Source organism: Coregonus clupeaformis, unplaced genomic scaffold (genome assembly GCF_020615455.1).
Source record: "Coregonus clupeaformis isolate EN_2021a unplaced genomic scaffold, ASM2061545v1 scaf0114, whole genome shotgun sequence".
Taxonomy (NCBI): domain Eukaryota; kingdom Metazoa; phylum Chordata; class Actinopteri; order Salmoniformes; family Salmonidae; genus Coregonus; species Coregonus clupeaformis.
This window is the reverse complement of record NW_025533569.1, coordinates 399,437-415,826: the sequence shown is the minus strand read 5'-3', so window position 1 is coordinate 415,826 and position 16,390 is coordinate 399,437. Positions and strand designations below refer to the sequence as shown.

The following is a 16,390-nucleotide window of genomic DNA, read 5'->3' as shown; positions in this document are numbered from 1 at the left end:
CAGGCAAAATCAGGAGCCTATATGCATCCTCTCCTCTCCATCTGAGCCAACCACACAGTTGTGGAAGAAATTGGACATCTAAGGCAACTGCACTTCTCATATTTCTCAACTCAGTGACCTTCTCATAGCGACTCTGTAGCATGAATTTATTTTCAAAAGACAGCTCAATATGAAAGCCCAATATATCTTGTTTCCCCTCATTCTGTTGCTTCAAACCACAGTAAATAAGCCCATCTCCTCTCCTCTCCTGTGTCCCCTACCTATAACAACCCTATACCTCTCTCTGCTGTCAAACTCTCTCTCCTCCATCAACCTCTATCTCTCTCTCTCTCTCACTCTCTCTTCTCTCCCTTCTCAGAGTCGTTGTATGGGGAGACCACAGAGAGGCCTCTGCTGGATTGCTGTGCCTGTGGAACGGCCAAGTACAGAGTCACCTTCTACGGCAACTGGTCAGAGAAGGTGCACCCCAAAGACTACCCTCGTAAGTACCCCATAACAACTTCCAAATTACCCAGGTACATACCCCATTTAATCCCTGAAAGACTACTTTAGTAGTGTCCAATTCACCCCAGGGCTTCCCTAGTTGGTGCCTCCATTGCCTCAAAAATACCCCTTTACAAAAAAAGTTGCCCTACTGTTCAAGTACCCAGCATCAAAGTCTACTGAGGATACTACAACCTCCATGGCCACCCCAGGATACCCTCTCCCCAGGGTGGTGTGCCCCTGTCTCATTCCTCCCCCAGCTTGGCCCTGGGCCTTGGTCTGTGGTGCTGCACTGTATAACCTTGAGCCTGACTCCCCGGCAGGCAGGGTGTGAATGGAGATGGGGATTACTGGTCTCTGCCCTCCTTCTAAGACGCTCCTCTCTCGCTCGCTCTCTCTCTCTCTCTCTCTCTCTCTCTCTCTCTCTCTCTCTCTCTCTCTCTCTCTCTCTCTCTCTCTCTCTCTCTCTCTCTCGCTCTCTCTCTCACAGCCTAGATCAATATACTGATTAGAATGGAATCCCACAGTAAGATAAACCTGCAGATCGAGCGACACCCTAATTTATTGGCTTAGGAGAGACAGGAGTGTCTGTGTGTGTGTGTGTGGGGGGGGCACAAAGCCCCACACACTCACGGGGAGATAGGGTTAGCCAGCGCTGCATGCATGAACAGCGTTTCCACTCTGTGTCTTAGGAAGCCCATAATTGGTTTTGTGGTTTTTAGAATTGACTTCTCCTCACCACCACAAAGTCATAGCCAAGGTAACCATCCCTGGTTGACATACATACAGCAGATCACCATCTACAACTGCCTCCCCAAGCATCATTAGTATCTGGTAATTGTTCGTTAATTGCGCCTGTGTTTTTTCTATAACAACTGTTAATCAAACACAGATAGAACCATTGCTAAAAGAGGTTTTAGCAATGGCTTTCACACGCTATCCACGGTCATGATGGTCTGTGATTCTGCTTCTTCATTGCTAGCGGCAGGAGTGAGAGAGAGAAGAGAGAGGGAGAGAGAGAGATGAGAGAGGGAGAGAGAGAGATACAGCACAATGTCAGGCTGCTATTTTTACAAGGCGTCCATTGAGGCACACGTGAAGGGGCGATGACATACATTCTAATGTTGAAGGTTACTCTAAAACAGGCTAACAGGTTTTTTATTCTCCTCGCTCCCTCCATGGTCACATGCACAGCTTTATTTCCCTCTATGTGTGACTATAGTAAGTAATACACCACTGAGAAGCTATTCAACCATTATCTGTGTACTGCTTACCTGAACCTATTCAGACAGACTTAGGAAAGAGACAGGTAGAGAGAGCCCAGTCAAGATAGCCGTGACTGGTATTCAGGTGGCTAAGTGTACCAGAGAATTGTCCTGTGGTTTGGATGGATCTGATGTACATCCAGGGATTCACAGCTCAAGTGTCATTTCATGTCTACTGTGGATATGGATTCTCAATAGCATTTCTATCAGACTCACACAAAGCTGAAATATAAGCAATATGAGCAATATGAGCAATATGAGCAATATGAGCAATACTGTTATTAGACTGAGAGAAAGAGAAAGAGATGGAAGGACAGAGAATGAGATGGAAGGAGTTTGCAGAGAATATGAAAATAGGCTGTGGAACATAAGAGTATATGACAGAGATAGGATACAGTTCTGATGAAAATAGGCTGTGGAACATCAGAGTATATGACTGAGATTGGATACAGTTCTGACGAAAATAGGCTGTGGAACATCAGAGTATATGACTGAGATAGGATACAGTTCTGATGAAAATAGGCTGTGGAACATCAGAGTATATGACTGAGATTGGATACAGTTCTGACGAAAATAGGCTGTGGAACATCAGAGTATATGACTGAGATTGGATACAGTTCTGACAAAAATAGGCTGTGGAACATCAGAGTATATGACTGAGATTGGATACAGTTCTGACGGATATAGAGGGATTAACTTTAGTGAGTTAGACCCCTTCCCCTATTTGTGTGTGTGTGTGTGTGTGTGTGTGTGTGTGTGTGTGTGTGTGTGTGTGTACACCCCATCATGCCAGAGGAGTGTTATAAACTGCAAAAGGAAATGAGACAGGAGGGATTTGAGTGGTTAGATAGAGAGCCTCCCTTTGCTGAACAAAGACTTTCTGATAATCTATGTGAGTTGGATTTTAGTTTATTTTGTAGCAATAAAGAATACAATTATCCACTCTGAGGTCTTTGACCTTGGGAAGTGAAGAGGGGACAATACATTGCATCAGCAGGCAAAGTTTGACTTTATAGTTGGAAACTCAGTATGCTATTTCAAGTTTCAAGTTTCACGTTTTTAATGTCACCTGAACAGTGAATTGCCTTTCTTGCAAGCTCTAAACTCAACAATGTAGTAATCAATAACAATGTAATACTACAAATAACACGAGGTAGAACAAAAACACACGAGAAATATAAATAAGAAGAACAGGAGAAAGTAAGTCAGCATACTATATACAGGAAAAGTCAGTTCCACTACCATATTTACAATGTGCAGGGATACTGGAGTGTTGGAGGTAGATATGTATAGGGGTAAGGTGACTGGGTATCAGGATATATGATAAACAGAGTAGCAGCAGTGTATATTATGATTGTATGTGAGTGGGTGTGCGTGTGTGTAGAGTCAGGATAAATGTATGTGCATATTATGTGTGTGTGAGCAAATTATAAAGTGAGTGTTTGTGTGTGTGTTGGAGTGTCAGTGCGCGTGAGTGTGTAGGGAGGGCGCTGTGAGTGTGCATAGAGACAGTGCAAAAATAAAATAAAACACAAGGGTCAACTCAGATAGTCAGTGTAGCCATTTAGTTAGCTATTTAGCTAGCTATTTAGCAGTCTTATGGCTTGGGGATAGAAGCTGTTCAGGAGCCTGTTGGTGTCAGACTTGATGCACCGGTACCGCTTGCCGTACGGAAGCAGAGAGAACAGTTTATGGCTTGACTGACAGGAGTCTTTAACCATTTCCAGGCCTTCCTTTCACACTGCCTGATATAGAGGTCCTGGATGGCAGGGAGCTCGGCCCTGATGATGTACTGGGCTGTCCGCATCACCATCTGTAGTGCCATGCGCTCGCGGGCGGTGCTATTGCCATACCTAGCAGTGATGGAGCCAGTCAAGATGCTCTCAATGGTACAGCTGTATAACTTTTTGAGGAGTTGAGGGCCCATGCCAAACATTTTCAACCTCCTGAGGTGTGTGTGGACCATTTTAAGTCCTTAGTGATTTGGACACTGAGGCATTTGAAGCTGGGTCTAGGGTGTCTGGGATGATGGAGTCGATTTGTGCCATAACCAGTCTCTCAAAGCACGTCATGATTACAGATGTTAGTGCTGCAGGGTGGTAGTCATTGTGGCATGAAGCCTTAGAGTTATTGGGAACAGGAATGATGGTATCCCAGACATGTCTGAGGTCAGCTACTAGAGCAGCCTGCCAGCTGTTCTTCGCATACTCTTAGAACGCGCCATAGAATACCATCAGGCCCCGCGGCCTTGTGGGTGTTGAGCTGATTAAAGACCTTACTAACGTCGGCCTAAGAGAGCGATGGTGGCGGCACTCACAGCCGGCACAATGTTGTTATTGACAAAACGTGCATAAAATGCATGGAGTTCGTCTGGTAGAGAGGCATCATTGGGCAGATCACGGCTGGGTCTTCCTTTGTAATCCGCACTGGACTGTAGCCCCTGCCAAATGCGTTGAGAGTCGGAGCCTGTGTAATATGATTCCACTATATTCCTATATTGTCCTTTTGCTCGTTTGATTACTCTGTGGAGGTCATAGCAGGATTTCTTATATTTTTTCCGGTCCTCAGCTGTAGCCTCAGGGTTTTCTGCAATATCCCTGTCTGCGGTAGCCCTGTCCTCTAGTTTAGCACCAACCTTGGTGTTAATCCAGGGCTTTTGATTGGGGAAGCAGCGAACCTTCACTGTGGGGACAACGTCGCAGATGCATTTCCTAATGAAGCTGGTGACGGAGGTGGTTAGCTTGTTGATTTTATCGGCGAAGTCTCGAAACACATTCCAATCAGCGCTAGCAAAGCAGTCCTGTAGCATAGTATCTGATTCTGGTGACCATTTCTCAATGGAGCGAGTCATGGGTACTTCCTGTTTGAGCTTCTGCTTGTAAACAGGAAGCAGGTGTATGGAGTCATGATCTGATTTGCTGAATGGCGGACGAGACAGGGCCTTGTATGCTTGCTTGTGGGTAGAACAGTGGTCTAGGACTTTATCGCCCCCTAGTGGCGAAGGAGACTCGTTGATGGAAGTTGGGGATTGCGTGTCTTAATGACGCAGAATTAAAATCGCCGGTAACCAGAAAAGCAGGCTCCGGATATAAGTTTTCCTGCTTGTTTATAGCCTTGTACACATCATTATTGTTTCTCACTGAACATTGCAATAGACTGTATGGGCCAATTGCAATCATTGAAAGCCACCAGATTATTGCCATTTTATCTCTCGTTAAACCATCAATACACGCTAAAGTCACCCGCACAACTGATCTCAATTGCAACCAACATTGGCCAGTGATTTACTGCTCCCTAACGTCGATGTCAAGGTTATCTTTTAGTCTTGATTGCAGCCAACATTTTTCAAGACTATTTCGCCCACTGGTTGGTATTATCATCAGAACAACTTAGTCCTAGTTTATGAGCAGACTAACGGCAATTTATCTATTTGACAATAATTCTGTACAACTGAAATAAAGTATTTCCTCGTTTACCACTGCAAATCTACTGTCTACTGTTTAACTGACATGTTGTATGAATAGAAAACCTACGTTGATGGTCTACCCTAATATTCTTATACTCAAATAAGTATTTATTTTTACATTCATTAGCCTTACAGTTTTCCGATGCTACTGATAGGTCGATATTTCATTGGGGGCAGGAGTAGAGAATCTAGACTGGTATCATAATCACTTGACACGGTAACGGGAGATCAACTGATCTGATGGTTTATCCTTGTGGGTTTTCATTGCAATGAAGCTTAGTTTAGCCCACAGGTGCATTTAATCTCCCGTTAGTAGTGGTAACCTGTAGGAGCGTGTTAAGATCTACCTGTTCATTTCAATCGAGCCTAAAGGTCTACAGAGATTTACTGAGAGTTAGGTACTGAGCCACTGATGTAAAAAAATCTGTAATATAATAATATAATTACTGTGTCACGATCTGTCACGTAGAGTACTTCCATATGAATCATTATCTGTAATTTTCAAAGTGAATAAGAAACAGAACATTTCGTAACCTTAAATTCATCTTAATTACACTTTTTCACTTTTTTACACATACAATTAACTTTTACTTATATACAGTTGAAGTCGGAAGTTTACATACACTTAGGTTGGAGTCATTAAAACTTGTTTTTCAACCACCTGTGGATGTATTTCAAGGCCTACCTTCAATCTCAGTGCCTTGTTGCTTGACATCATGGGAAAATCAAAAGAAATCAGCCAAGACCTCAGAATTTATGTTGTAGACCTCCACAAGTCTGGTTCATCCTTGGGAGAAATTTCCAAACGCCTGAAGGTACCACGTTCATCTGTACAAACAATAGTACGCAAGTATAAACACCATGGGCCATGCAGCCGCCATACCGCTCAGGAAGGAGACGTGTTCTGTCTCCTAGAGATGAACATACAAATCAATCCCAGAACAACAGCAAAGGACCTTGTGAAGATGCTGGAGGAAACAGGTACAAAAGTATCTATATCCACAGTAAAATTAGTCCTATATCGACATCGACATACCTGAAATACCGCTCAGCAAGTAAGAAGCCACTGCTCCAAAACCGCCATAAAAAAGCCAGACTACGGTTTGCAACTGCACATGGGGACAAAGATCGTACTTTTTTGAGAAATGTCCTCTGGTCTGATGAAACAAAAATAGAACTGTTTGTCCATAATAACCATCGTTATGTTTGGAGGAAAAAGGGGGGAAGATTGCAAGCCGAAGAACACCATCCCAACCGTGAAGCACGGGGGTGGCAGCATCATGCTGTGGGGGTGCTTTGCTGCAGGATGGACTGGTGCACTTCACAAAATAGATGGCATCATGAGGAAGGAAAATTATGTGGATATATTGAAGCAATATCTCAAGACATCAGTCAGGAAGTTAAAGCTTGGTCGCAAATGGGTCTTCCAAATGGACAATGACCCCAAGCATACTTCCAAAGTTGTGGCAAAATGGGTTAAGGACAACAAAGTCAAGGTATTGGAGTGGCCATCACAAAGCCCTAACCTCAATCCTATAGAAAATGTGTGGGCAGAACTGAAAAAGCATGTGTGAGCAAGGAGGCCTACAAACCTGACTCAGTTACACCAGCTCTGTCAGGAGGAATGGGCCTAAATTCACCCAACTTATTGTGGGAAGCTTGTAGAAGGCTACCCGAAATGTTTGACCCAAGTTAAACAATTTAAAGGCAATGCTACCAAATACTAATTGAGTGTATATAAACTTCTGACCCACTGGGAATGTGATGAACGAAATAAAAGCTGAAATAAATCATTCTCTCTACTATTATACTGACATTTCACATTCTTAAAATAAAATGGCTAAGGTGTATGTAAACGTCCGACTTCAACTGTATATATTATGCCTTGCGGAATGGGAATAAGTGCAAACCTTTTACTGGAACAAATGTTTGGCCAACCTGCCTCCTGGATAGTAAGAGATTATGATAATTCTGTTGTTGTTTTGTTTCTTAATCTCACCAGGGCGTGCTAACCACTGGTCGGCCATCATCGGAGCGTCCCACTCTAAGAACTATGTGCTGTGGGAGTATGGTGGCTACGCCAGCGAGGGCATCAAGAAGGTGGCCGAGCTGGGATCACCTGTCTCCATGGAGGAAGAGATCAGGCAGAAGGTAAGACTTGGCATGGCCTTATGTACGTACACCTGCTATTGATATTGCAGCACGTTTGAGAGTCCAGCGATTGACAAGCCAACACCTTATCCGTTACACCAAGAGATCTGAATCCCTTGCTGATGTTGCAGGGTGTTGGGTTAAGGCCCCTACATTTGTCACTTTTTATCTGACCAAGATGATCGGATCACTCTCCAATTATGCTTCACTGCGTCTTCACATGGAGTCCTGACGAGCATTGTATTCTGAGTGGGGATGCAATGTTGTTCAAATGTGGTTGAGAGCTTGAGAATCCATTATAAACATGTTGGTAGTGCTATTGCTACTGCAGTGGAGGATCTATTAGTCTTTTAGGGATGGCAAGGATGGCAAGCCCATAAAAATAATTTTAACCATCCAAGTCATTGTTCAACTTGCCATGGTTTGAGGGGCTTTTCCCATTCTAGTAATTATATCTATATGGGCCAGCCAGTGGCTCTACTCTCTGGATAATCCAGGTGGCTGTGATATCACTACAGTAAGTAATGGCGTTTACATATCTCAGTAGGCATTCTGATTGATCCTTGAGCTACAGAGTACTGTAATTAAATACATACAGTAAGTCTCTCAACCTGCCCCTTTATGTGGTTTTATACTTCACAGCTGTGAAATGCATGGTGGACACTGTTGCGTTATCTACGTCCTTTGGATATTCACAGTAGATAGTGTCTGCTTGGTATTTACAGTATAAAGCCATGGAATTGGAACATGGAATGTTTTCCAAAGTGTGGTGAAGCATTCAATACTTTTTGCATAATGATTTCCACAGGCGATTACCTAAATGAGAGACGAACATCTGTACTCTAAGTATCAATGCACATTTTGTTTAATGGTCTGCTTAATGGTCTGTGTCCCTTGCAAAAGGTGATGACCTCAAATCCTAGGAAATTCACATTCATGCAAGGTTAATAGATACATTCATGTTGGTAGGTACGAGAGCTCTGGCACCTCTCTTGTTCAATAAATATTAAATATGAAAATATTGTTTAGCAGTTTTACCTCTAGTAAAAATCTTCCTCTGTTTCAGTTTCACACCATATTTCAATGTCTCTCCCACTCCCTCTGTTTCTAGTCCTTTTCCCACTCTCTTCTCCAAACCTTTCCCCTCTCTCTCCTTCTCCTCTTTTTGTACAATCTCTCTCTCTCTCTCTCTCTCTCTCTCTCTCTCTCTCTCTCTCTCTCTCTCTCTCTCTCTCTCTCTCTCTCTCTCTCTCTCGCTCTCTCTCCCTCTCTCTCCCTCTCTCTCCCTCTCTCTCTCTCTCCTTCTCCTCTTTCTGAACAATATCTCTCTCTGTCTCTCTGTCTCTCTGTCTCTCTGTCTCTCTCTCTCTCTCTCTCTCTCTCTCTCTCTCTCTCTCTCTCTCTCTCTCTCTCTCTCTCTCTCTCTCTCTCTCTTCTTTTCTTTCTGTACAAAATCTCTCTCTGTCTCTCTGTCTCTCTCTCGCTGTCTCTCTCTCTCTGTCATTCTTTAAATAGCCTGTGCTAGTTTGTAGCAGATGGGCCCATAGTGTATTTATTATTGTAGGGTAATATTGAAGACCTGGAGTCACAGCACATAATGAGAGCACACTGTGAGAGCTGGGCTCTGTGCGTCATCACCGCCACCTATCCACAAGGCTGTATTATCCTCAATACTGTCTGCTATAGTATCTGTATCAGTCCTCCTGGACCTTATCCAAACGATTAGAGCAAATAGAGGATTTATGGAGAGACGGACGCAAAGCAAGGTTGGTGTCAACCCTACAGTGCAGAGTAGTTACAGTACTGTTGAGTGACAAGATAATTTATGACATAAAAATGGTTGATAGTTCTATTCACCCACTTGTGTTAGCTATTACAGTAGGCTTACATTGCTATTCTAGGTAGCTCTCTGTAGCATATTCTCCCAGTGGGGGGTGGTAAACGATCCAATCCCCCCCACCCACTGAACAGACCTAAATTTAAACCAGGTAGAAAGCAACAGGATCAAACCATTACCTTCTCCCGAAGGAGGTGTGAAAATCTTACATGGAATATTGCACAGTACTCTACATGGCATAGGAGAGAGCAATGCGATTTATGTAGCCTGTGGTGTTCAGTTGAGATCGCTGGGAAAAGTAAACATGATTGGCTGTCACCAGATCCCATGGTGACCCACTGAGAGACAGAATAACAACAAAAAAATCCAGAAAAATGCATGTCAAAAATGTTATAAATTGATTTGCATTTTAATGAGGGAAATAAGTATTTGACCCCTCTGCAAAACATGACTTAGTACTTGGTGACAAAACCCTTGTTGGCAATCACAGAGGTCAGACATTTCTTGTAGTTGGCCACCAGGTTTGCACACATCTCAGGAGGGATGTTGTTCCACTCCTCTTTGCAGATCTTCTCCAAGTCATTAAGGTTTCGAGGCTGACGTTTGGCAACTCTAACATTCAGCTCCCTCCACAGATTTTCTATGGGATTAAGGTCTGGAGACTGGCTAGGCCACTCCAGGACTTTGTTGCCTTGGCCGTGTGTTTTGGGTCATTGTCATGATGGAATACCCATCCACAACCCATTTTCAATGCCCTGGCTGAGGGAAGGAGGTTCTCACCCAAGATTTGGCCCCGTCCATCGTCCCTTTGATGCGGTGAAGTTGTCATGTCCCCTTAGCAGAAAAACACCCCCAAAGCATAATGTTTCCACCTCCATGTTTGACGGTGGGGATGGTGTTCTTGGGGTCATAGGCAGCATTCCTCCTCCTCCAAACACGGCGAGTTGAGTTGACGCCAAAGAGCTTGATTTTGGTCTCATCTGACCACAACACTTTCACCCAGTTCTCCTCTGAATCATTCAGATGTTAATTGGCAAACTTCAGACGGCCCTGTATGTGTGCTTTCTTGAGCAGGGGGATCTTGCGGGCGCTGCAGGATTTCAGTCCTTCACGGCGTAATGTGTTACCAATTGTTTTCTTGGTGACTATGGTCCCAGCTGCCTTGAGATCATTGACAAGATCCTCCCGTGTAATTCTGTGCTGATTCCTCACCGTTCTCATAATCATTGCAACTCCACGAGGTGAGATCTTGCATGGAGCCCCAGGCCGAGGGAGATTAACAGTTATTTTGTGTTTCTTCCATTTGCGAATAATCGCACCAACTGTTGTCACCTTCTCACCAAGCTGCTTGGCGATGGTCTTGTAGCCCATTCCAGCCTTGTGTAGGTCTACAATCTTGTCCCTGACATCCTTTTTGAGCTCTTTGGTCTTGGCCATGGTGGAGAGTTTGGAATCTGATTGATTGATTGCTTCTGTGGACAGGTGTCTTTTATACAGGTAACAAACTGTGATTGGGAGCACTCCCTTTAAGAGTGTGCTCCTAATCCCAGCTCGTTACCTGTATAAAAGACACCTGAAAGCCAGAAATCTTTCTGATTGAGAGGGGGTCAAATACTTATTTATAACATTTTTGACATTAGTTTTTCTGGATTTTTTTGTTGTTATTCTGTCTCTCACTGTTCAAATAAACCTACCATTAAAATTATAGACGGATCATTTCTTTGTCAGTGGGCAAACGTACAAAATCAGCAGGGGATCAAATACTTTTTTCCCTCACTGTATGTTTAAAGCAGACCACCATAGTCCTTGTGCCCGAGAATGCCAAGGTAACCTGTCTAAATGACTATCGCCCTGTAGCACTCACATCTGTAGCCATGAAATGCTTTGAAAGGCTGGTCATGGCTCACATCAACACCATCATCCAAGACACCCTGGACCCACTATAGATTGCACTCCACACTGACCTTTCCCACCTGGACAAAAGGAACACCTACGTGAGAATGCTGTTCATTGACTACAGCGCAGCATTCAACACCATAGTGCCCTCCAAGCTCATCACTAAGCTAAGGACCCTGGGACTGAACACCTCCCTCTACAACTCGATCCTGGACTTCCTGACGGGCCGCCCCCAGGTGGTGAGGGTAGGCAACAACACATCCACCATGCTGACCCTCAACACTGGAGCCCCGCAGGGTGCGTGCTTAGTCCCCTCCTGTACTCCCTGTTCACCCACAACTGTGTGGCCGTGCACGACTCCAACAACATAATTAAGAACTGATCACCGACGACGATTAGACAGCCTATAGGGAGGAGGTCAGATACCTGATAGTGTGATGCCAGGACAACAACCTCTCCCTCAACGTCAGCAAGACAAAGGAGCTGATCGTGGACTACAGGAAACATGCCCTCATTCACATCGACGGGGCTGTAGTGGAGCGGGTCGAGAGCTTCATGTTCCTCGTGACCACATCTCTAAAGACCTACGATGGTCCAAACACACCAACACAGTCGTGAAGAGGGTACGACAACACCTCTTCCCCCTCAGGAGGCTGAAAAGATTTTACATGGGCCCTCAGATCCTCAAAATGTTATACAGATACACCATTGAGAGCATCATGACTGGTTGCATCACTACTTGGTATGGCAACTGCTTAGCATACGATTGCAAGGCGCTACAGAGGGTAGTGCGTACGGCCCAGTACATCACTGGTGCCGAGCTCCCTGCCATCCAGGACCTCTATACGAGGTGGTGTCAGAGGAAAGGCCTAAAAATTGTCAAAGCTCGGCCCCAGTGACTCCATGTCATAGACTGTTCTCTCTGCTCCCACACGGCAAGTGGTACCGGAGCGCCAAGTCTGTGACCAAAAGGCTCCTGAACAGCCATAATACTGCTGAACAGTTAATCAAATGGCTACCTGGACTATTTACACTGACTCTCTTGCACTGGCTCTATGCACACACTCACACATACTACACTGACACTCCAACACACACATATACACATATACACATGCATATTGACGACACACACACACACACACACTCACACATAGACAAATGTTCACATTCTTTCACGCTCTTCACATACACTGCTGCTACTGTGTTAATTATCTATCCTGATTGCCTAGTCACTTTTACCCCTAAATTACCAAAATTACCACAACTACCTCGTACTCCTGCACATTGACTTGTATATAGCAACATTATGGTTATTTTATTGTCTTACTACACTGAACAAAACGCAACATGCAACAATTTCAATGATTTTACTGAGTTACAGTTCATATAAGGAAATCAGTCAATTGAAATGAATTCATTAGGCCCTAATCTATGGATTTCACATGCCTGTGCAGGGATACAGCCATAGGCCCACCCACTTGGGAGCCAGGCCCACCCACTGGGGAGACAGGTCCAGCCAATCAGAATGAGTTTTTCCCCACAAAATGGCTTTATTACAGACAGACATACTCCTCAGTTTCATCAGCTGTCCGGGTGGATGGTCTCAGACGATCCCGCAGGTGAAGAAGCCGGATGTGGAGGTTCTGGGCTGGCTTGGTTACACGTGGTCTGCGGTTGTGAGGTTGGTTGGACATACTGCCAAATTCTCTAAAACGACGTTGGAGGTGGCTTATGGTAGAGAAATTGACATAAAATTCCCTCGCAACAGCGTGGACATTCCTGCAGTCAGCCTGCCAATTGCATGCTCCCTCAAAACTTGAGATATCTGTGGCATTGTGTTATGTGACAAAACTACACATTTTAGAGCGGCCGTTTATTGTTCGGAGCACAAGGTGCACCTATGTAATGATCATGCTGTTTAATCAGCTTCTTGATATGCCACAGCTGTCAGGTAGATGGATTATCTTGGCAAAAGAGAAATGCTCACTAACAGGGATGGTAACAAATTTGTGCACATAATATGAGAGAAATACGTTTTGTGCATATGGACAATTTCTGGGATCTTTTATTTCAGCTCATGAGACATGGGACCAACACTTTTCTTACTTTTTAAATCTGCATTGTTGGTAAAGGGTTTGTAAGTAAGCATTTCACAGTAAAGTCTACACCTGTTGCATTCGGCGCTTGTGAGAAATAAAATGTGAATTGATTTAATTTGAATGCTCAAATCAGTTTTGTTTTTCAAATCCGTTTTGTAATACTGACTGTCCGAGATGAAAATGTAATGAATTGAAGGTTATTTGTTGATGTACAAATCTACATTTACCAATTTTTTTTATTCTATTTTTAAGGTTGTGCCTTCATATATGGGGTGGGGTCGTGAGAAATTCGTAAAAAAAAAAATGAGGTCCCCAGAAATTCTTGAAGAAAAAATGAGATCCCCTCAAGTTTGAACACCACTGCACTAGTGGATAGATGAAGAGTCAGATTGGCTGGTTCAAAACATAGCAGCATGGTGATTACCAACTATGATTACCAACTGCCTTGTAAAACAGGTTGGAAGAACATGGCTGAAAGAGTGTGTGTGTGTGTGTGTGTGTGTGTGTGTGTGTGTGTGTGTGTCATTAGTGTGTGTGTGTTTGTGTGCTGTGGAGGAGATGAGCATGTAGTCACACACAAACTCTCGTTATCTCAGAGGGCGTACAGGGCACTAGCTGGTGAGCTCCATACAGTGCAGTGGCTTGCGAAAGTATTCACCCCCCTTGGCATTTTTCCTATTTTGTTACCTTACAACCTGAAATTAAAATAGATTTTTGGGGGGCTTGTATCATTTGATTTACACAACATGCCTACCACTTTGAAGATGCAAAATATTTTTTATTGTGAAACAAACAGGTTTCCCTCAAGAATTTCCCTGTATTTAGCGCCATCCAGCATTCCTTCAATTCTGACCAGTTTCCCAGTCCCTGCCGATGAAAAACATCCCCACAGCATGATGCTGCCTCCACCATGCTTCACTGTGGGGATGGTGTTCTCGGGGGTGATGAGAGGTGTTGGGTTTGCGCCAGACATAGCGTTTTCCTTGATGGCCAAAAAGCTCAATTTTAGTCTCATCTGACCAGAGTACCTTCTTCCATATGTTTGGGGAGTCTCCCACATGCCTTTTGCCGAACACCGAACGTGTTTGCTTATTTTTTTCTTTAAGCAATGGCTTTTTTCTGCCCACTCTTCCATAAAGCCCAGCTCTGTGGAGTGTATGGCTTAAAGTGGTCCTATGGACAGAAAGTCCAATCTCCGCTGTGGAGCTTTGCAGCTCCTTCAGGGTTATCTTTGGTCTCTTTGTTGCCTTTCTGATTAATGCCCTCCTTGCCTGGTCCGTAAGTTTTGGTGGGCGGCCCTCTCTTGGCAGGTTTGTTGTTGTGCCATATTCTTTCCATTTTTTTATGATGTATTTAATGGTGCTCCGTGGGATGTTCAAAGTTTCTGATATTTTTTTATAACCCACCCCTGATCTGTACTTCTCCACAACTTTGTCCCTGACCTGTTTGGAGAGCTCCTTGGTCTTCATGGTGCCGCTTGCTTGGTGGTGCCCCTTGCTTAGTGGTGTTGCAGACTCTGGGGCCTTTCAGAACAGGTGTGTATATACTGAGATCATGTGACAGATCATGTGACATTAATTATGTGACTTCTGAAGGTAATTGGTTGCACCATATCTTATTTAGGGGCTTCATAGCAAAGTGGGTGAATACATATGCATGCACCACTTTTCCGTTAATTATTTTTTATAATTTTCTGAAACAAGTTATTTTTTTCATTTCACTTCACCAATTTCGACTATTTTGTGTATGTCCATTACATGAAATCCAAATAAAAATCAATTTGAATTACAGGTTTTAATGCAACAAAATAGGAATAACGCCAAAGAGAATGAATACTTTTGCAAGGCACTGTATATGCTGTGTTAACTAGGAGTTGACGACTCCATTGCCCCGGGCTGCTTTGCTGTTGCCTGAATTCACTGTGTTCCCTTGTAATATGTCTCAGTGAACACACACAAAGTCTATCCTTGTCCTTGAGGGAAAGTTAGCCTCTGGGATGAAGGAGCTGCTCTGTTTTTGAGCAGCGGAGCAAGAAAGCACTCCTTGGTATAAATGCTGACACAAACAAAAAGGCGCTTTGCTTTTGTGTCAGGTGGGGTGTCGGGGCTAGCAATGTAGCGATGAAGGCAGTTATAAATTGATATTCATAGAACGCAGAAATTGATATTCATAGGCAAGCTCAACTTGAGCCAAGGGGTGCACTGATCTCAATGTTCATACAAAGTTTCATTTGGCAACCAAGCAGGCTTTGAGTACACACATTCACATACTGTATACACACACAACTCAACGCATGTGCATTCACACATGCATGCATGCACACGCACACACACGCACACACACACGCACACAGATTCGTAAATACACAAAAACGCAACCCATCTCTCCCTCCTCAAGTCAGCACAATGCTGTGTATGATGTCTTCCTTTTACTGCCGGGACCGAGATGTACTGTGCCATCTGTCATCTGTCTAACCCTGTCTCTCCACGTAGGGTTCCTTTTGATATACGCCGTGTGTTCTTTACCGACGATGCCTCTCTCCTGGGAACTGAACAACAAGTTTCCAGTCTGCATACAAAAGTGAAACCCATATCGATTGGTCATCTCTCTGTATGAACCAATAGGAAACACTCATCAGTCATACATCGTGCATTACATACACAGAATGGGCCAAAGATAACCCTGAAGGAGCTGCAAAGCTCCACAGCGGAGATTGGAGTATCTGTCCATAGGACCAGTTAAAGCCGTACACTCCACAGAGCTGGGCTTTACGGAAGAGTGTGCAGAAAAAAGCCATTGCCTAAAGGAAAAAATAAGCAAACACGTTTGGTGTTCGCCAAAAGGCATGTGGGAGACTCCTCAAACATATGGAAGACGGTACTCTGGTCATATGGGACTAAAATTGAGCTTCTTTGCCATCAAGGAAAATGCTATGTCTGGCGCAAACCCAACACCTCTCATCACCCCGAGAACACCATCCCCACAGTGAAGCATGGTGGTGGCAGCATCATGCTGTGGGGATGTTTTTCATCGGCAGGGACTGGGAAACTGGTCAGAATTGAAGGAATGATGGATGGCGCTAAATACAGGGAAGTTCTTGAGGGAAACCTGTTTCAGTTGTCCAGAGATTTCAGACTGGGACGGAGGTTCACCTTCCAGCAGGACAATGACCCTAAGCATACTGCTAAAG

At 44.1% G+C, this 16,390-nt stretch overlaps 1 protein-coding gene across 2 annotated transcripts in view; it reads left to right on the top strand.

The window, feature by feature from the left end:
- The window catches only part of LOC121582925 (spondin-1), a 139,466-nt gene that overhangs the window by 24,028 nt on the left and 99,048 nt on the right, over positions 1-16,390 (top strand). For both annotated transcript variants that reach the window (XM_045213486.1, XM_045213485.1), the window contains exons 5-6: positions 359-481; positions 7,217-7,365. In XM_045213486.1, coding sequence (XP_045069421.1) covers positions 359-481; positions 7,217-7,365 — 272 coding nt within the window. The remainder of the gene's footprint in view (positions 1-358; positions 482-7,216; positions 7,366-16,390) is intronic.